Source organism: Mobula birostris, chromosome 10, assembly GCF_030028105.1.
Source record: "Mobula birostris isolate sMobBir1 chromosome 10, sMobBir1.hap1, whole genome shotgun sequence".
Lineage (NCBI taxonomy): Eukaryota > Metazoa > Chordata > Chondrichthyes > Myliobatiformes > Myliobatidae > Mobula > Mobula birostris.
The window spans coordinates 114463085-114485891 of NC_092379.1; the positions used below are offsets into that span (position 1 = coordinate 114463085).

The window sequence follows — 22807 nt, forward strand, 5'->3', positions numbered from 1 at the left end:
CCAGGTTGTATGCATTCCACCAGTTTCGCTTCGTGAATACTCCTGCACCATGAGGAATCTTGAAGACAATATTCATGAATGGAAGGAGGTAACAATTCTTCTTCTTCATGAAGTTTAACCCTATATAATCAATGCATGGCCACAGGCTGCCATTTTTCTCTTATATGAAGAAGAAGGCTGTGCCGGCTGGTGAGGTGGAGGGCTGAATGAAACCCACAGCAAGAGCCTCCTTTATATATTCTTTCAATGTGCTTCTACCTGGGCATGAGAGCACATATAGTTGACCCCATGAAGGACAGTAGGTCTATAGAGCAGTCATAGGGTCAGTGCAGTAGAAGAGTTGAAACCTTTCTCTTGCTGAAGATCTCTTTCAAGTCTTCTAAGCGGAAGGAATTGCAACTGGTCTGGGTTTTGCAAGTTCCTCAGAACATTCCTTCAAGGATGACCTCTGTGGCTTCTGAGGTGGCATGGGTGATTTGACCTACCTCAGAGTTTCCTCCCTAGGATCAGTAGACTCCTTCATTGAACCAGTGGCTGAATCAGAGTCCAAATCCTTATCCGTATCCTCAAGCAATGGCAACAAGGTGTTACAGATGTTACAGGAACAGGCTCGAAGGGTCTGTGTTTAAGAGCCTTCCCTTTAGTCGGGATTTGGCAACTGGATCCTTTAGGCTTAGCTGCAAGAGTTCCCAATTGCTTGAGCACCTCCTTGCTCTTCATCTGAACTAAAGATTCCCTGTCCCTACTTCCAGCACACCCCTGACTAGACAGGGTTGGGACTCATAGAGTCCTATTGGACAGGACCGACTTGTCTGTCTTTGAGAGCAGAATGAGGTCTCCAGAAAGCACTGAAGTCTGCTCCCTTGTTGGTCGTTGGTCTCAGGAGATACTAGTGGTTGGATCCACGCCACAAACATACCCTCTTACAATGACTGGACCAAGCAAAGATTCTCCCTTCCTTCCAGTCCAAGGATGGGTTGTGCTGGGACAGCCAAGAGTGCACGAGGATCGGGTATGGGTGGCATGTCAAAGATCTAGAAACTAATGTCCTCCACATGATCCCCAATCCTCATCTGTAAGACCCATGTCTGTTGCTGGATCTGCCCGGATCCTAGCAGATGGCAGTCTAAGTCAGTGGTGGGCATGGATTGACTCAACTCTTCCAGTGGTACATTGAGCTGACAGCTGGTCCCCAAGTCCAGAAAATTAACAGCTGCTCCAGAATTCACAAAAGCCTTCACCTCTCTTTGTTTCTTACCCCAGGAGATCTCTGCATTAAGTATGACACCCATAAGGTTAGGAGCGATGGCTACTACAATCATGGTCCTCTCGGCACAGGATGGTCTTAGCAGTTCTTCAACAGCTGCAGCCTCAAGCATTAGCCCGTAGGTGCCGTGCCTCCCCGCAGAAATAACAGCAGCCTTGACTTCAACACCAGGACCTCTCACCGGCAGAGAGTCTATTTGCGTGGGCTCGTCAGGATCTTGAGTAGGAGAAGGGCTGGTCATTGTCCAAGGTTGAGGGTGGTGGGGTGGAGTGAAACTGCGAAACATTGAGGCATGGCTCATGCTAGCCCTCTTCGACTTCTTGATGTAGCCCCACTTTCACTCTGCCAGATGATTACCGAACGAATGGACTAGTTGATCAGAACCTGTAGGTCCACTGTTGGCTCTCCCAAAGTGAATGCAGCCTTCAGTTCATCTCCAAGCCTGTGGCAGTATAGAGTGGCCAAGGCCTTCCCTTTCCAGCCACTCTTTTGGGCCAATAGCGTAGTCAGCCACTGACCATCTACCCTGACACATCTTCATCAGATGGTCCAAGGCTCGGCTTCTCCAGCAGTGGATCGAACACCTTCCTCATGGCGTCCACGAATTCCTCCAAATCTGAGTAAATCTCCAACCTTCACTCCCAATGCACGGTGGCCCAGGCCAGGGCTCTCATGGTCAGGAGAGAGATCATGAAGGCCACTTTTCTGTGCTCCAAAGGGAACCAGGATGGCTGGAGTTCGAACAAAAAAGAGTATTGAGTGAGGAAGCCGCGACAAGAACCTGGGTCACTGTCAAATTTCTCTGGGGTCAGAAGATGTACTGGCTCTGCAGAGAGACAGACAGCTTCACCCGAGCAACTCTGACTTCCTCCTTATGAAAGTTGACAAACGGCAACCTGGAGGTCATCTATCTTCAGACTCTGTCTAGAAATCTTTTCACTGTGGCTGACCACAGCAGACGAAAGACTCTGTTACCCTACTGAGTCCATATTGGCTCAGTCATACTGTGATGAGAGACCTTGATGAGGACGGTCAGGACCCAAGTACTGAGTATCCAAGATTACGATCAAGACCCAATATGAGATTGAAATTAGAACTGAGTACAACTCGTTCAGGTGCTCCTTAAATACTGAAATCCTGCTGCCAAAACATGGCAGCCAATTAGCAGGATGGTCCTGAATCCTTAAAGGGGCCACCCCAGCTATCCATACTTCGGTGAGTTCGAGTGTTGGAATTCCGGAAGCTGGTGCGGTTTGGTAAATATCTTAACGCTATGGAAGGAAAAAGGGAGTTTAGGAATAAACGTCACTCAAACAAAGTCCACAGAAATAGAAAGTAATGAAAGAGTTAAGAAAACATCAAGAATTGTTAATTCAAAAATAGAAGACATGAAGGTTTAGTTTTGGCTATTGAAGCACAGGAGGGATGTGTTGGTCTTAGAGTGGTCACAGGCAGTATGATACCAGGAGAAATTATTAAATTATAGATAGATATTTATATTTATCTTACTGATAAACCTTCATTGCTAGATATAAGCTTCCATCAACAGCTGCAATTAAACGGTATTTAATCTCAGGATCTTGGGGGAACCAAAGGGGATAACTTCACTCAACTTCACTTGCCCCATCATTGAAATGATGCCACAACCAACAGACTCACCTTCAAGGACTTTTCATCTTTTGTTCTTGATGTTTATTGCTTATTTATTACTATTATTTCTTTCATTTTTATACTTCTACAGTTTGCTGTCTCTTGCGTGCTGGTTGAATGCCCAAATGCTTTCATTGATTCTATTATAGTTATTATTCTATTGTGGATTTATTGACTATGCCCACAAGAAAAATGAATCTCAGGGTTGTATATGGTGACATACTTACACTTTGATAATAAATTTACTTTGAGCTTTGAATGGCCTCATTGAGGTTCATCACTCACCTGGTCTGATTGACTATTCAGTAAACAACTCACAGGACCATAATAGTTCCTCTCTATAGATAAAGGAGTAGTCCACAAGTGTGGGGCTGAAAGCAGCATCGATGGTGGCATACATATTCACGCATTTTAAAAGTTCACCTATCATTATTCTATATTTATAACATTTTGCTTTCAACTTCCAGAAACAACAGTTAGTTTGTTTATTTTTCATTCCTTTGACATGGCTGTCAGAGTCAATGCCCAGAAGCTAAGAGAAAGAAAGAAAATAAATCAGCCTTTGTTTCTTCTCCTGAGAGCTGAGAGGTGAGCAAGAGTGCATGTCTTTAAGGCAAGAGCTGTAATGCCTACCTTTTTTGGTGCACACTGTCAGAAATGTCAAGTGAAAGAAGTATTTTCTTCAGGCCTCTGGAGAATCGTACATGGATTGTGGTTTGAAGAATCAGGAAGTGAGTCACTTGATAAAAAATAGCCGAGCCGTTTTACGTTCAAAGTTCAAAGTTCAAAGCAAATTTGTTATCAAAGTACATATATGTCACTATTTACAACTCTGAGATTCATTTTCTTGGGGACAAACTCATTAATTCCAAAAACTATAATAGACTATAATAGAAACCATATTCGCTTTCACCTATGACAGCTCCAACACCATATTCCAGTTTGCTAATCACACCAGTATTGTGGGCCATTCCAAATGTAGTGATGAATCTGCATACAGGAGGGAGATTGAAAATTCAGCTGAGTGGTGTAATAACAACAACCTCTTACTCAATGTCAGCAAGATCAAGGAACTATTGGTAGACTTCAGGAGAGGGAATCCTCTGACAAAGAGTGTCCATAGTTTGTGGGAGTCCATAGTTCAGTGACGGGGTGAAGCATGTTAAATGAAGTTATCTTCACTGGTTGAAGAGCCTGGTGGTTTAGGGGTAATAACTGTTCCTTTCATTTTGGTTGCAAAGCACAGTCCTGAGAGTGTTATTATTCTACACCTGATTCAACGTGTAAAAATATTCTTGCACATTTTAAAATTGAAAGATTAAACATGTTTTAGTTCTGCAGGAAGATGATAAGTTGTCTGTGAGGAAGACTTTTATTTTAATATCATGATTCCTTAAACACATTAAAACCCACAGCCCCTGGCAGAATTGTGAATTGCTTACCCTTCCGGATAACAAATGTTGAGCTTGTAAAAGATTTAGGTAGGCATTGCTGGGTGTTCTATAGTAAGCCATGGGTTCATAAAAGAACAAGGCTCTTTTCTTGATCATTTCTCAAAAGATCAGGAATTTGTGTTGCTAACATAAAATGGACAGCGGCCATTTTATAGAAGGCACATTGAAGATTGAACTTTAATTGCTCAAAGCTGGGTCCTGTCTCTCATTTTTCAATGCCTATGACAGTTTGGGATGCCAATAATGGGTCATTTGAGGTCATTTTAACATTGGCTAGAATCCTAGTTTATGAATAAAGAGCATACTGCAAAAGGGTATCCAGTGTTTCAAGCACCAGAGGGAGGTGATGGGCGGGCAAGGAGATAAGGTGAGAGAGGGAAATGGTGAAGGAGTGGGGATGGGGAGCATTACTAGAAATTAGAGAAATTGATGTTTATGCCATAAACATGAAGGCTACCCAAACGGAATATGAGGTGTTGTTCCTCCAACCTAGGTGTGGCCCCATTGCAACAGTGGAGGAGTCCACGGATGCTCATCCTTTTCCCTCTCTCACCTTATCTCCTTGCTCACCTATCGCCTCCCTCTGGTGCTCCTCCTCCTTTTCTTTCTTCCATGGCCTTCTGTCTCTTTCACCAATCAACTTCCAAGTCCTTTACTTCAGCCCTCCCCCTCCATAACTTATCACTTTGTGTTTCTCTCTTCCCTCTCCCCACCTCTTAAACCTACTCCTCAGCTTTTTTCCTCCAGTCCTGCCAAAGGGTTTCAGCCCGAAATGTCGACTGTACTTTTTTCCATAGAGGCTGCCTGGTCTGCTGAGTTCCTCCAGCATTTTGTGTGTGTTGCTGGAGAGTACTGATAGGTTTGGGAGCATAGAGTCATAGATCACTACGGTGCAGACACATGCTCTTCAACGCATCCAGTCCATGCCAAAATGTTATTCCGCCAAGTTCCATCGACCCACACCTGGACCATAGCCCTCTATATCCCTCCCATCTATGTACCTATCCAAATTTCTCTTAACTGTTGCAATTGAACCCACATCCACTACTTCTGCTAGCAGGTTGTTCCACATTCATACCACACTCTGAGTGAAGACATTCTCCTTAAATATTTCATCTTTCACTCTTAACCTATGACCTCTAGTTCTCATTTTACCCAACTTCAGTGGAAAAGGCCTGCTTGCATTTGCCCTAACTATATACCTTCATCTCTATCAAATCTCCCCTTATTCTCCTACACTCCAGAGAACAAAGTTTTAACTTATTCAACCTTTCCCTGTAACTCAGGTCCTCAAGTCCCAGCAACATCTTTGTAGATTTTCTCTGTACTATTTCAACCTTATTGATATCTTTCCTGTAGGTTGGTGACTAGAACTGCACACAATACTCCAAACTTGCCATTTATATTGTAACTTCAACGTAACATCCCAATTCCTGTACTCAATGCTTTATGAAGGCCAACTTGCCATGAGTTCTCTTTACAACCCTGTCTATTTATGCTGCCACTTTCAATGAATTATGCATCTGTATTCCCAGGTACCTTTGTTCTACTGCATTCCACAGTGCCCCATGTCTAACTCACCGTGTAGGTCCTATCCTAATTTATCCTCCCAAAGTACAATACCTCACACTTGTCTGCATTAAATTTCATCCACCATTTTTCTGCCTATTTTTCCAGTTGGTCCAGATCCTGCTGCAAGTTTTGATAGCCTTCTTTACTGTCCATTACACAATCTGGGCTTCATCCTCATATCTGCTGGTTTAGTTTACCATGTTATCAACCAAATCGTTAATATAGATAACAAACAACAACGGACCCAGCACCAATCCCTGTGGCACTCCACTAGTCACAGACCTCAGGTCAGAGAGGCAACCATCTATCACTCTCTTGCTTCTCCTATGAAACTAATGTCAAATCCAATGTGTTACCTCATCATGAATACCCAATGACTGAAACTTCTTGACTAACTTCCTATGCGGGACCTTGTCAAAGGCCTTGCTAAAAACAATAAGATAGAATTAAGCCATTTGGCCCATCGAGTCTGCTCCACCATTTCACCATGGCTGCTGCATTTCCCTCTCAGCCCCAGTCTCCTGCCTTCTCCCTGTACCCCTTCATGCCTTGACTAATCAAGAATCTATCAACCTCTGCTTTAAATATATCCAATGACTTGGCCTCCACAGCTGTCTGTGGCAACAAATTCTACAGAATCACCACTCTCTGGCTAAAGAAATTCCTCTGCATTTCCGTTCTAAATGGATGTCCCACTATTCTGAGGCTATGTCCTCTAGTCTTAGTCCATAGGAAACATCCTCTCCACATCCACTCTTTCAAAGCCTTTCAATGCGATTCCCCCCAGCCATTCTTCAGTGAGCACAAGCTAAGAGCCATCAAATGTTCCTCATATGATAAGCCTTTCAATTCCAGAATCATTTACCTCCTCTGAACCCTCTCCAAAGTTATTGCAGAGTCCATGTAGACAACGCCTACTGCCTTTCCTTCAACATTCCAGGTATCCTCCTCGAAAAACTCTATTAGCTAGACATGACCATGTTGATGATCCTTAATCAAGCCCCGTCTATCCACGTACTTCTATATCCAGTTCCTTATAATACCTTCCAATAGTTTACCCACTACTGATGTCAGCTTCACTGGCCTATAATTTCCGGGCTTATTCTTAAAGTCTTTTTTGGACAACAGAACAACATTAACCTCCAGTCCTCTGGCACCCTACCCATGGCTAAGGAGGTTTTAACTACTTCTGCCAGGGCCCATTCTATATCTGCACTAGCCTCCCACAATTTCTGAAGGGACACCTTGTCAGGCCCTGAGGACTTAACCAACCTAATTTGTCTCAAGACAGCAAGCACCTCCTCTTCTGTAATCGTGATACTGTCCATGGCCTCACTACTGACTTGCCTGAGTTCTCTTGACTCTGTGCCCATCTCCCAAGTAGATATAAATTTGTGGAGAAAGAAAGAGTTAATGTTTTGGGAAAATAGTCTTTCATATGATGAAACATCTGAAGCATTAACTCTGTTTCTCTCTCTCCATACAAGCTGCTTGACCTGCTAAGCATCTCCAGTATTTTCAGCTTTTATTTCAGATTCCCAGCAAGTGCAGTTTTCACTTTTTGCTTATTGGAAAAATGTGTGTAATGATATATTTTAAAAAAACAGCAGTCTGGATTGAAAATTTTTTTTTATTTGTTTATGTACAAGGCTATTCAAAAAATACTTATCATCCATTACTTAATAAAATCCATGATATAAAAATGAACATACTGTATGTAACCAGTCCAATGGAATGTATTTCCTTACTGATTTTAACAACGATAATCACATAACTATGCAACGAACTATTGTTTAGGGCCTAAAGTACAAGATAGCCAATGAATAAAGGCAAACCCAGGTTATGTGAGACAGAAAGTTTCAGTACATTTTTTTCTCATTGATCTCAATCAGGACAGAGATTAGCCTGTTAAAAGTGCTCTGAACATTCCACATTGGAGAATGAGGCCGATTAAACCAGCCAAGGTTCACAGTCAGAATTATTATCCAATAACTGCTAGACATGAGAATGATTGAGCTCATTTATATCATCTAAATAGTTAAAGACCTGGCAAAATGAGTAAAATATTTTATTAGAGTTGCTGCTGCCATCCATAGAACTGGATGCCAAGTGTGACTTTAGGAGATAACAGAGGAAAACTAAAAGTACAAATCCAAAGTAACGTCAATTTCACTTGTGATTCTTCTGAAGTTAGTTATTTTTCAAACAGATTTCAGAAAACTTTGAAACCATAATTATTTTGCTACAGATGACATGAAGAGCAAAATATGTCCAGCCAAGTAATCTGATGCATTAATCAAAATAAAAATATATGTTTCATCAAACTTGACATTTTGGGCTAAAACCTATCACTAATAATAAAGAAAGTTTGAAGGGAACTTGATTATTGCTAGATCACTCAAGTTTTATGCAAGTAATGATTTAGAATCAGTTGCAACAATATTATGAAATGGTGGTGCATATGACAAAAACTAAATTTCAGATGTTTCAGTGAGCAGATATCCCAAATGTCTCATAGCTTTCTAACTATGTACTGTATTGTCATTTCTCAGAATTCCTTACCTTAATATACAAGATACTTAGTCATAAGTACCTGAAGCAACCCCATGACTAATGACATTTTTGTTGGTTATTAGATGTATTAAATATTTTTCTCTCTAGTTAGCAATGTTTCTCAATGAAATTTGAGGCAAAATCATTGTGGAAAACTGCAAGGTTGATATTGGCAGGTTGCTTTAGCTCATGATGCAGTCCTAATTTGTCTTCCACGTATTCACCTCAATTCCTGTGTGACCATATAAGGCCACAGAAATCTAACTCATGTCCTGTCCGTGTGTGTGACATTTGATGAGATGCACCCACATAAAATAATTGAGAGAGATTTACTCTTCACTAAGTCTAGGAGTTGTCATAACCTTAGAGGAATGTCATTAGAACCCTGGACATGGAAATCAAGACAACCTTTAATTTCTTAAATTCAAGGTTTCAAAGGTTTCTAAGGTACATTTAATGTCAGAGAAACGTATACAATATATATCCTGAAATGCTTTTTCTTTGCCATATATTGAGTGAAAGTTTATCTTCGCATTGAGTGCTACTTCTCACAGTAATACTATAATCACCCTGTAAAAAATGTGTTCTTGTATAAAATAGGAAATGCTACCAATACTCAGCAAATTAGTAGCACATGTGGAACAGGAGTAGCATTTCACATAAATGATAATTCATTGAAACTGGGATAGCTTTTTAAGAGCAAGGTAGAAATGTAATCTCAAATTTTGCTCAACTACTGCAATAATGTAGTAATGTAATAATGTAGCATCCACAGCTACTCCCATTTTGAACATATATGTATAATTAATTATAAGTTTTAAGAGAAAGAAAAGTGGGACAGAGAGGCAAGAACAAGTCCTTTGCTCAGCAATTTTCATCAGTTAATCTCCCCTACCTTCTGCCCCACAGCTAACTTTCCGCTTTTTTCTTTCATCTACTTCCTTGTAATTTAACTAATTTACCACAAAAGCAGTTTCATAATTTCAATATCTTTGGGATTACATTGCTGAAACTAATTTGCTTCCATTTTCCTGAACAATGTACCGACATACATTTATGGTGAGAGTCATCTGTGATTTTGGATGGCCAAGCTAGTAGCATATGTCATACCTGCATATACATTAATCAGTGGACAATGCTGATTGGCCACCCTTTGTTGCAAAATGGGATCCCAGTTATGCAAATGATCACGTGCATTTAACCCACACGGAGAACCCTAAGTTCAGTTAACACTCATTCATTTGCATGCATGTCAGATATGTACGAGAAACAGCTCTCCCACATCACACTACCAATCGCTGCATGCTCACTCCAACAGACCTAGACACACTTGGAAACTTCGATTCAAAAATTCAAATACTTGCATACATATATATGATTTGGCAGAACTGGGCTGAATGAGTTACAAGTTAGTCTATGCTGACTGAGTCGGCAAAAAGTGCTGATTTAATCCTTCAAAAGAATGCACTCTGCTCTATTGGCAAATCCACAGATATGGTTATTCCATTTGCTCTTCCAGCCTGCTGCTCTCCAGAAAAGGACAATTGACAAAGTTCACTCTTCACAAGTAGGAGCACTGATGACCTCCTAAATACAGCAATATGTTGCAAACCGAGCATTTTGTTGGTGCTCTCGGGGAATAAACAGAACAATTAGTTTCCATTAATTCTATGTGCAGCTTGCACCAGAATGTAGGTCATTTGTCAATAATCCCAATGCATTTTCCTGTATACATTCTGCCCTTACATAGCTATTGCAAATTCAGTGAAAGATAATTAACATGAAATGTTAAACCTGTTTCTTTTTCCACATATGCCAAATGACCTGCTGAATACTTGATAAGATTTTAAGATTCCCAAATTGCACAGCATAATGTTTCTCAAAAAAAGACACATGTCAATCATTTTTCTTAAATACAGATTTTGGTGTTTACTACCAAACTACAATAGTTGTCTTGGAACAACATTGAATATACAGAAATCCCTTCTCTAACAAGTTTGAAGGCAAAATAAATAAATAACAAAATACTAGGAATTCTCAATTTTATAAACTACTGACGGAGGACAAATATATGCTTCAAACCTATTTTGGAAAGGTTTGAATTACAAATTAGCTGGGCTACAAATTTAACCGAAACAAAAATGTGATATTTTGAACGTTCAATAGTGGAAAATGTCAAAGATCAATGAAAGTGTATCTAAGCTGACTGCTACAATGTATTTTGATTGCAAACACTACTGGCAAATTCAGTCAAAATTCCGGTTGACAATGTAAAAATTTGGGCATCATTCAGTAGGGTGCATCATCTGATAATCTTCATCCTTATCTGCAGAAGCAAATGAAATCTCCTGTTAAAAGAACAATTTCATCAAACTAAGCTGCATGTTACTCTTAAATTATTATGAAGTTCAGCTATAATTTTCATTAGCTTGTTAGACATAGAAGCTAAGAAGATTTCAAAGCTTTGTTCTCTTGGGAAGTTTTGCAGTATCTTGTCAATGGTATATTAATTATTCTTTTGCAAAGAGTACCTCTGCTGGATCATGTAAGAAATTAAACTCAACACAAGTTTCCATTCTCTATGCTGTGACATCAGCTTTAGAAGTTGCAAAGAATGGCCAGCGCACAAATTATAACAATGGTCACTCACATTATCTACAATTACAATAACAATTTGCATTTATAGATCAAATGCAATATAAGAAGACATCCAAGGCAGCAAAAAATATTTAACAAAACAAAATCTGAACCCTAAAAAAAAATATTAGTGATGAAAAATACTTGGTGAAATAAGTAAGTTTAAAGGAGGACACTAAACAGCAAAAGATGGTTCAGGGCAGAAATTCTACAGATTAGTAAGATATTGATAAGAAAAGCCTAGGACTCAAGGGGTGCGTAAGGCTTTCTAGAAACAGTAGTGAGCAGGGTTTGGCACCAGAATTTTCTGTTTCCCTGAAGGCGGAAGACTTTCTGCCCACAAGTGAAAAACAAGGTGTGACCAGTCAAGAGGGCTCCCTCTGCTGCAAGTTCCAGGTTTTACAGTTCACTAAAGAATCATCACAACGGGATGAAATCTCTTCGCAGTTTGAGGGAAGGGTGAACTTTCTTGTTCCTGATAGTGACCATTGTCCCATTTGCCTTTGATGTCCATTGAAGGTCAGTTTTCAAAGCACATTGAGATTGGTTGGGTAATAAGGAGACAGGTCTTGGCATGTCATAACATCAATTGATCATAACCTCAATGCCCTAATAATATACACAGAGAGAAATTTTACAGCTTCAAAATAGATCACGCTTCAAAATATATCACTCTTCAAAATCCACTCAAATTTCAATGGTTTCAGCAAATCTGGTCAGTACAGCAGGATAAAAGGAAAATGTTGAAATAAGACACATTTTAGCGTCAAACATGCAAAGGAATGGATAAGAAGAGTATTATTTCTAAACACACATACTTCCGTTCAGTAAAGAACATTTGATACCTTTTTGCTTGTACACTGGGTATAATAAGGGTATTGCTAAGCCTTGATCTTCCTTTTGGTAGGCAGAAATTAAGTTCTTCACCTTACGAAACAACCTCCGATTGACTCCAGGTGCCGTCTGTGAAGAGAAGAAAAAAATAAATCAGAACAAAAAGATAATTTAGCATGCTGAATTAAGTCTTGGTATCAGATTAGACCCATCTTAATTCCTCAACTCACTAAAGATCCAATATTAATGACAACCATTTTTAAGCAACGCACAAAAAATGCTGGAGAAATTCAGCAGGTCTGGCAGCATCTCTGGAAATTAATAGATAGTTGACGTTTCAGACCAAAGCCCTTCTTCGGGACTGAGGAGGAAGGGGGAAGGTGCAGAATAGAAATGTGGGGGGAAGGGGAAGGAGATTAGCTGGAAGGTGATAGGTGAAGTCAGGAGGGTGGGAAAGGTCAAGGCGGGAGAAGAAAGAACCTGATAGGAGAGGAGAGTGAACCATAGGAGAAAAGGAAGGGGCCCAGTGGGAAGTAATAAGCAGGTGAGAAGAGGTAAAACGGTCAAAGTGGGGAACAGAGAAAGGTGGAGGGTGGAGTTATATCCCTATCAAGCCAGGCATTTCACAAAATTGTGACCTGCTACCCAAAACATCAACGACCCCTTCAATCCATCCAACATGGATCCCTCTCATTCATCCCACAGTCTTTTTGACCTCCCACCATCAGGCAAAAAGTACCTCAGTATAAGAAGAAGGACTGTTAGGCTGGGTAACAGCTTCTTCCCTCAGGCTGTGAGGCTTCTGAACACCCTGCTACCACCCAGTACACATTATTTATTACAGCATCAGTAGCAGAAATAGTGTTGTATATTTAACTATATGTCATTTATGTGCTTTATGTCAACTTGTACATCCACAGAATATTTTATTTTTATCTGTTAATATTATTCTACACACTGCATGTGATCTATGTACTGTGTACCTTGTACCTTGGTCCTTGAGGTACATTGATTCATTTAGCTGTATACATGAGTACAGTTGAATGATGGAAAAAACCTGAACTTGAACTTGAATGTTCAGGAAGTTAAAACAAACTGTGAGCAATTCATTTCAAGATTCAAGACTGTCTGATGTCATTTCCCATATGCAAGTGTAGAGGGGAACAAAATAATTGTTACTCTCGACCTGATACAACACAAAAAAAAACAAAGGATAAAGAACGCAATAATGATAATGTAAATAAAACAGAATAAATGTAAATACATTAGATGTCTTACATGCATAGATTGATTTTATGTTTGTAAAGTGACACAAGGCAGTATTGTGACTGATGGGAAACAATAAAGTAGTGGTGGAGTTAGTGGGTGGAGATATTGATCAGCCTTTCTGTTTCAGTAAAGTAACTGTTTTTGAGTCTGGTGGTCCTGGCGTGAACACTACATGGCCTCCTACCTGATATATATATTTCCTGCATATATAATTCCAAAACCCTATTATCCTCTGGGTAATAAAGATGGAAGTGGAATATTTTGGCAAGTATATTTTTTTCAATACAGTTGAAATGGAAAAGTTACAAGTTTAGAACAAACAGAACAAGGAATGTAGAACATGAGAACGTCTGTAGATGCTGGAAGTCCAAAGCAACACACAAAAAATGCTGGAGAAACTCAGCAAGTCAGGCAGCATCAATGGAAATGAACAGTTAGCCGACGTTTCAGACTGAAACCCTTTTTGAGGAATATGGAAATAACAGCAGATGTATGTTTATGGAAAGATACTACAAACAGTAAGAATATGCTGACAGCAACGACCAATAAATGACAAATTGTTTTATCAGCTGGTGAACATAGTTTTATTTATAAAAAAATAAGGAACTGAAACCATTGCGTAAGTCAACTGAAATAGTTAAATCTGAATATGTATTTTGGAGAATACTATTAAAGGATGAAAAGGTTGAAAAGGAAGTAGAGGCTAGGGAGAAGATTCATTTTATGTGGAACATAAATATGGGCACAGACCAGATAAAATGTAACCTGCTCATGGGGTGTAAAGCCAACACAAAAAGCAATGAGCCGGCTTTGGCCAGCTTTATATTCAGAACTCAATAAGAGCTAAGCAGGCAACAACTTCCACCAACCCATTATTTAGCATCCTATTTATTGCGTTGAAATTCCCCACTGTCCTACTCTGCAGAGCATGTTAAATGATCTTGCCCTCTACCGCATCTACTTTCAGAATATAAATATGCTGCAGTATAATGAGAAGATAAATAGGACTGATTACAAGAAATTGTGAAATCAAGGAATAAATTACTGAGATAAAGTTGAATTAAAGAGTGTAGATACATGTTTTAGTACAGTAATGAATTGCAAGGTTGCTGAAGATAAACTTCAAATGATGATAAGGTCTGAATCTCAGTCTATCTTTACAAAACAACTCAGAATATTAATTCTATTTTTTCATTCCAGTATATTACCAGGGGCAATAGAAATGATCTGAGAACTGTGTCCAAATAGAGCATGCAAAAATTAATAAAATATTTTCTTGTTTCTAAACTCAATTCACTTTTTTTTGGACCAACTTTGCTGGGCAGTTCTGAGGCGGCGTTCTAAGCATTCAAGCAAGAAGATACTGGTGCATTGCACTGAGGAATCCACTTCAATGGTACAATGCCAATCAGACAAGGTGCAGAATTAGAGATCCTTTTCAACCAGTGCAGATGTTCAGCTCAGATGAGGAAATAAAAACCTCAATGTAAGTCAAAAGTCGCAAGGTAACATTGTAGTTCTATAAACATCTGGTTAGAACACTCTTTGAGTACTATGTTCAGTTCTGGTTGCCTTATTATAGGAAGGATGTGGAAACTTTAGACAGGGTGCAGAGTTTACCTGGATGCTGCCTCAATTAGGGAACATGTCTTGTGAAGAGATGTTGAGCGAGCTAAGGCTTTTCCCTTTGGAGTGAAGGGGGATGAAAGGCAATTCGGTGGAGGTATATTAGTTGATAAGAGCCACAGATAGTGTGGACAGTCAGTGCCCTTTTTTTTCCTAGGACAGCAAAGGCATCCTTTTAAGATGAGTGATGCAGGAAAGTATAGGGCCAATGTCAGAGGTAGGGCTTTTATACAGGGAGTGATAAGTGCCAAGGGTCATGATAGAGGCTGATATATTAAGGGCTCTTCCCACATGGATGAAAGGAAAGCAGAGGGTTATGGCCTATGTTGGAAGCAAAGGTTAGATTGATCAAGTAGTAGGTTAGAAGTCTGGCTCAACATTGTGGGTCAAAGGGCCTGAACAGTTCTACTATATATTCTATGTTCGAATTTGGAAGATTTTAAATATATAAGGTGGCATCTATCTCTTTACTTTATGTAATTTATCATCTAAGGTTCTCCAGTGAGCTGTCTAGAGCATCGTTGGTTGCAATAAGCGACAGTGGGAAGTTTTGCAACAGAATAACAATATCGCCTTGCATTTACGCGATGCTGTTATGTCCAGCTGGCACCGATCTAACAAAGCCGCTGTTAATAAGGCTGGGTAAGAGTTTGCTTGGTTTTACAGTGGGGTATTGTCAGAAAACTAGACGACTGAAGTTCACTAGTGTTTCAACCATTGCCAGTGTCATCTCATGTTCCCACCCCCCTGAGAGAAAATACTGTAAACCTCCATGTCAATGGGACTTCTGAAAAAAAAATAATGTGTGAACCAACTTTAGAAATACTTCCATTTGATGAAATGACAGTAATGTTCCTTCGTATTTTTACAGCTGTACCCATTGTTAAAATCTGTGATGCATTTTTAAAGCACATGTATTGATCGAGGATAGCAGTGGCTAGTATCCTTGATCAATGCTTGAGCTTTGGAAATGCATCCACAGATTTTAACAAAGGCACATAAAAAAAGCAAAATATTAGACACTGAAAATCCAAAATAAATTCAAAGATGCTGGAGTACAGCAGGTCAACCAGCACTGAGGGAAAATTGGCAGCCAATGTTTTAGGTAAAAAACACTTCATTTGAGCAGAAAATGAGAAGTGGATAGACATTCTAATAGCCTGAAGAGAAAACAAAGCCCTATATTGTAAACAGTATGTAAAGAACTAACCAATAAATACTGGTACCAAGAAATGATATAAAAGATCACCTCAGTCAATTTAAACGAAACTACATGTGAAACAGAAGATATTACACCTTAAAGAAAGCAGAAAAGATGATGGTGGGAAATTGCAGCAGTCCACCAACTCTTTCCAAAAGAGAAAAATATATCAACATTAAACAAACTAATTCCTTCTTCACAGGAACCTCAAAGGGAAGAAACGCTTTCTGGTATCTTTCCTTGTGCTCTAGGTAAAAATTATGAATTGACAACTCCTCATCAATGCCTTCCCAGCCAGAGGAAAATTTCTTTCTCAACTCATCCTTCAAAATACATTATTACATTAAAAGCAGTTGTTAGGTCACCCTTAGCCTTTGGTGCTCCCGTGAAATACGTTCAAGTCCAGCAGCACAACCTTCTCCAGACAAGAAAAAAGCAATCTGCAGAAGGCAAGCCCCTGGCTGGTTGGTGGCGTAGTGGCATCAGCGCCGGACTTCGGAGCGAAGGCTCCCAAGTTCAAATCCAGCTGGCTCCCTCGCACACTTTCCATCTGTGCTGAGTTGCGCATCGAGCTAGCAACTCGGCCTCCTAAAAGTAAGAAATCCTGCTATAAAAAATGCCATCATGACAACGTCCCGATGACTCCACTCGGAGTTAAGGGCTTTCTTCTTCTTCTTTCAGAAGGCAAGCCCCACAAGGGTTAGCCAATCCCTCTCTGTAAAACCACAACTAACCACCATAAACCTTGTCATGTTCATAGTCTGAAACCCTAAGCATGCATACATAATGCCTTTGTGAGTACTTTGAAAGGAAATGGAAACAGTGAAGTAAATGTTGATATTAAAAACCAAATTTCTCTTACTTCAACAGTCCATGAATCTGTCGGAGTCTTAAAAACACGGTATGTATAAACTAATCCAGAGCACCTGGCAAATAGAAAGCATGGTTTTAGTGACCACAATTTGCAGTTGTTTACAATTCAAAACAGATATTACACATTAAATTCCACATTTTATCAGATATTATGTGAAGTTCCTGTTGAAGGGAATATTGTCTGTGGAAAAAAAGCAGCTTGGCTTAAATTTACTTTTAAAAGACCCAGGAGCACAGTGATCTTTTGCTGTGAGGTTGGCAGGAAAGCAATGCCAGGTTACACCGTGTAACAAAAACGCGAGGAAATCTGCAGATGCTGGAAATCCAAAGCATCACACACACAAGATGCTGGAGGAACTCAGCAGGCCAGGCAGCATCTGTGAAGGGAGGGAAATCGGCAGCCGAACTTTTGAGTCAAACCTCTTTATTTGGACTGGAAAAAATTGTAAGGGGTAAGGGGCAGGGGTGGGGTAAGTGCTGGCAAGTGATAGGCGGATGCAGGTGAGGAAGAGTGACTGGCAAGTAGATGAAGCAAGAGTGGAAACAGCAACAGAGTCTGAGGGTGCTGGGTGGAGATAACAGAGACCACAGATGATGAACTCTGATAGGGGAGCGTGGGAGCATCGGCTGGAGGGCACTCAGTGAGAGGAAAATGTGAGTCAGGAGCAGATGGAGAGGTGGAAGATGGGAAAGAAAGTGGGTGATGGAGGCACAGGTTGGGTGTTGAGTATGAGTAGGAGGAATAGAGATAAAGGGACAAGAGGAGCAACTTCCCTCACTCCCCTCCAGGCCATCAGGTGGTAAACATAAAGCAGAAAATCAGGTGCTGGTCCTCTAGTGTGTAAATGACCTAGAGGTGAATTTTAAGCATGACACTTGGTGGTGTTGAAATCTAGTAAAAATTAATAGTCTAAAAATTCTATGAGAAAATTTTCTATCCCATAGATTGAGATTTTTAAAAAATCAGTAAAAGATTGGTAATAAAAATAATCAGTGCCATCCATCAGTGAATCTCTACCTCTCTCAGTTTGAACATTATTTTTCTGTACCCAACCAATCTGTCACCTCAGCGTTGTCCTTCAACGACAGTGTTAATAGTGTGTATGATAAAGTATTTCGAAAGTGCCAGGATCCTGAAGAAATACCGGATTAATACCATTCACAAACCCATAAGGAAGCCCAAATCACAGCTTATGCACGTCAAAGATGGCCTGGGACTCAGAATGGCTGGCGTTTACAGGATTCCCTGAGAATGTGGAGCGACATATATTGGCCAGATGGGGTGCACAGTGGAAACTCGGATCAAAGAGCCAAGGAGCACGGGAGGTGTATCCGTTTGGGTTACCCAGCCAAATCGGCGGTAGCAGAACATCGCATTAGCAATGGCCATAGGATTGACTTTGACTGCACAAAACTACTGTTGGTACCGCCTGGTGAAGGAAGCAATTGAAATAAAACTAGAGAAAAATAATTTTAAGGAAGGTGAAGGTCTCACTCCAAGTAAGAATGTGGAATTCAGTTGCAAACATGGTGAGACAGCAGGAACCTGATTGGATGGGGAGGGAGGGGGATGTCAACTCAGACCATGAGAGGCCTGCGTCGGGCATTGGATGAGGGTTAACCAAACAGGAGGGACAGATGACATGGGTATATATACCACCAAACTAGACATGTCTAAGCATGGCAGAATTTGTCACTGAAACATCAGTTAAAATCGATACTTGTACCCGATTGGAAGCCTGAAAAGGGTTTATTCATCATAAACGACAGAAAAGCACTAGATCCTTTTTCATTGTAATCTTGCTCAGCTCTGGGAAATATCCATTTTCACGTTTTCACATAAATTACTGGGCAACGATTTACTAATTCTAAGATTGTTTGTTTTATTTTATAAAGCAGAAGCTATGGTTTGTTTATTTTTGCAATTTTGCATCTGAAAATATTTACAAACTCGTAGAACTATTTCAACGTAAAAGGAGAGCATCCAGCCCAGGAGGATTGCACTGGCTCATTGTACAGCTGTCTATTCTGTCCTATTTCCCCCAGATGTCTCCCCACGGTCTTGCAAATCATTTTCCCTCTAGTGCCTGTTTCCCTTTTGACAGCCCTGGCAACCTTTATATCCTCCATGCTAACAGTGAGTCAGTTACAGGTCATTACCATTCTCCAGAAAATAAATTCTGCCTGGCACTTGGAAATACTTCCCCAATTCTTGAAATGACCAATACTACGAATGACTTCTCAGTCTATTCTCTCTAAATCTGTCATGATCTCACACGTATCTATCAAATCTCCAATCAAACTTCCTTGCTCCAAGGAGAACTCCAGCCTGTTCAAGTAACTTCACACCACAAATCCCCGTCTGCAGAACTATTCTGGTAAATGTCTTGTGTGCCATGTCCAAGATTTTCACATCAGTTCAATTTCAAAGTACATTTATGTAACACTCTGGTTAAGATTTTTTTTACTGCTATGCTGTAGGTATTTAATTTTAGCAGTTCTGTAAGAGCAGTCTGTTCTACTTTCAGCCTGTTTGGGTTTGAGCTGCGATAACGGGCTTTGTTGTTCAACTTAGGAATGTGGAGTTAGCCAATCAGGATGGTGGAATTCTAGAGAAGGTTCTAGAGAATGCTGGGCCGAGAGGTCTTTGTGAGTGAAACTGGAATGGGTCCAGGTCTTTTTGGCGGGAGCCAGGAGAAGACAGGAGGGAAGATGGCTGAGGATGCCATCCCTTTGCATAAGGTGCTTTGTGCAGATGAATGGCTTCAAGGAGGAAGCACCAACACTCACATGTGAGAGCCGGTTTGTTCGAGATGGATTTCGATTGACACTCAGAAGGTGGCGTGGGCTTTTATACAGACCAAAGGTCCAGTGCGTGAGTTACAGACAATTACAAAATGAGCTCCAACATATGTGCACATTTGACTGTTTTAATTATAATAGGCCCTTTTTGATTTTTCTTCTTTCTTTTTTTTAATAACACGTTAGTTAAGTTAACATTCATAAATATACTTTCTTTATAACTGAATGCAGTGTACTGTCTGTCATTTCTTGCCAATAGGCGATTTCAAGGAGGCAGTAAATTGCACAGCATTCACACACTGGGGTCTGGGGAGGTGAGACATCCCAAACTCACAGGTTTGGTGTGACCCAAGCCATATACACCCTAGACATACGGAGCCTGAGAAAGGTGGGGTTCCCGCCACGGAGTCCAGTAGCTGTTAGTGAGGGGCTAAGAAACCGCATTTCTAGAGACGGTCAGTAAAAAGGGGTTTCAGTTTTTATCAAAGAATGTATAAATAATTTGTTTGCTTACAGGTAGCCACAAAACAAGAAACAAAAAAAAAAATTAAAGAAAAAAATAAAAGGCCGATGCCCAAAGCGCAACAGAAAGGAAAAAAGACACAAAAATTCCTAATCAAATTGAGTCCTCAGATCCAAAACACAAGCAGCCCAAAGTAGAATTAAACCTCACTTATAAGTTCATCATATTAGTGGTCATGGAGCAAAGCAGCCCGGCAGTCTTCATAGGCTCAGCGCTACGGAGCTGAATAGTTAAACTATTGCCTGTAAAATCAAATGCTTGAATGGTTCTTAAATAAGATGTTAGCACAGCTCATGATGCTTATGATGGTCAAATGATCCAGCTTCAAAATAGAAATGCAGATCATTCTGAGAACCTGTCAGATTAGGTCATAGTCTGTATCAGAAATCCAGTATGCAGTCACAACCCTACATATATTAACTGGCAATGCGAAATACCATTGGCTGGTCTGCATGATGGTTGTCCATCGTGTCTGACGATGACGGTCGTTCTTGTGAAGTTCACCTGTTATGGACCCAAAGGAGTTTGGACAGTCAAAATCTTGAGTGGCAGAACTGTCCTGGGTCAGCCGGGGTGATTGCTACTGCAGCTTTCTGTCGCTCTCGGGCAGCCAATAGGTCTGCATGACGCCTCTGCTCAAAGTGGTTGTGGGTGAGTATGACCGAGACATGTCATGCAGTCCATTCTTGTGCGCACTGCTCCAGCTGCTTTGGAGTAAGTTAGCTTTCGCACAATCTTTAAACCTCTTGTGAGGCCTACCTTGGTTACTCTTGCCCAGAGACAGAACACCATACAGTAGCTGTTTGAGGATTGAGGATTCTGGACACCACCCCCCCCCCCCCAATGTATGTGACATGTCCTGTCCATTGAAGCTGGGATCATGGCCTTATTGCTCGGGGTCTCTGCTCTGTGGAGGACTTCCAGGTATGTAACTGCAAAGTCTTACAATAATCTGAAATCTGAATTAATGTCTCCACAACAAAAGAGAAAGAAACAAGAACAAAATCAATTTTGTTTAAAGAAAAATGTCAGGTTATCTAATATACTGAAAATTTTCAAATAGCCTTCTCAAAAAAAAACAAGTCAACTGAGTAATAGCCGTGTTATTTGTGAGTCTGTAACTAGAAAAGTTTATGAACAGAAAATCTTAACAATACATCTCAAACTAAAGAAAATGTCACCCCACCTTCTGTAACTAAAATCCGTGGTCAGTAACAAAGGAATGCCTCTCACTATTCATTCCACATACACCTGCCCACAAATGTTTTGTGGGTTTTTGAACAGAACCTTATTGCTCCTGAAGATACTTAAGTTCGCAATGGCTTCTACTGACGACAATGGCTTTGAGATAAGCTCCTATGACAGCAGAAAACACTAATGCAAGAAGTACAAATTAGTGAAGTTGAGGTAAAAACATGTAATTGGAGCTACATTCAGTTGCCACTTTATTAAGTACACCTGTTTATTAATCCAAATATCTAATCAGCCAATTCTGTGGCAGCAACTCAATGTATAAGAGCATGCAGACATTGTCAAGAGGTTCAGTTTGCAGACCAAACACTTGATTGGGGATAAAATATGATTTAAGTGAAGTACCTCAAAACCTGCTGATCTCCTGAGATTTTCATGCACAACGGTTTCTAGAGTTTACAGTGAATGGTGTGAGAACCAAAAAAAAACATGCAGTGAGCAGCAGTTCTGCGGACAAAATCACCTTGTTAATGAGAGAGGTGAGAAGTGAATGGCCAGACTGATTCAAGCTAACAGGAAGGCAACAGAAATTCAAATAACCACACATTATAATGGCGGTGTGCAGAAGAGTATCTCTAAACACACAACATGTCGGCTGCAGCAGCAGAAGGCCATGAAGATACAATCAGTGGCCTTTCAAGAGGAAATGAGTAAAGTGACCAATGAGTGTAAATAATAAGAAGCAAACAACACTGTAAGTGGAAGGGCGTATCTGGGGGTTCACACTGAGCCAACAAAAGTTTGTTCAAGGGCTTGCCACTGTAACACTTTTAATGCGTGGTGATCAAGTTATCACAAACTATCACAGCCCTTACATCTCTAATGCAATCAGAAGCTTTCCTTCCAAAACTAAAGCCTGCAGAATGGAGACTGTAGAAGGGTGAATCGGGTCATCAATCAGAGGGAATGGGACCTACAGCCTTCTTCAGATCTTCTGGAGAGAAGGAGGGTTTGTGCTCCACTACTAGAGTACGTATATGAAGAATAGGCTGAAGATCAGCTCAGCATAGAGTGTGGCAACTGACACACTGGCAGTCGGTATTAGTGTACCATGAAGGCTGAGAGGTAAGATAGAAATTGGAAGTGAGAACTTGGAAATCAGCCTGCTGGTATTGAGAGTGGAAAGGAGTGGGGTTAAAATCCACTTTTGTCCAGTCTCAGATCTAAGTTGAATTCGACTTAAAGATGTTTAGATACTGACACTTCATCAAATTAGAATATTTGTGAATATTATCACAGCTTTCTGTAATAATATTAGGGAAGGGTTGCAGGATAACTAATGGATGTGTAGCCAA

General features: G+C 40.4%; 1 protein-coding gene across 1 annotated transcript in view; it reads right to left on the reverse strand.

The window, feature by feature from the left end:
- Window positions 1-7565: 7565 nt before the first annotated feature.
- Window positions 7566-22807, reverse strand: part of sh2d1ab (SH2 domain containing 1A duplicate b) — a 40509-nt gene continuing 25267 nt past the window's right edge. Inside the window, exons 2-4 of the mRNA XM_072270832.1 lie at window positions 16926-16989; window positions 11979-12096; window positions 7566-10822 (exon numbers count right to left, since the gene is read on the reverse strand). Coding sequence (XP_072126933.1) covers window positions 10782-10822; window positions 11979-12096; window positions 16926-16989 — 223 coding nt within the window. The 3' untranslated portion in view covers window positions 7566-10781. The remainder of the gene's footprint in view (window positions 10823-11978; window positions 12097-16925; window positions 16990-22807) is intronic.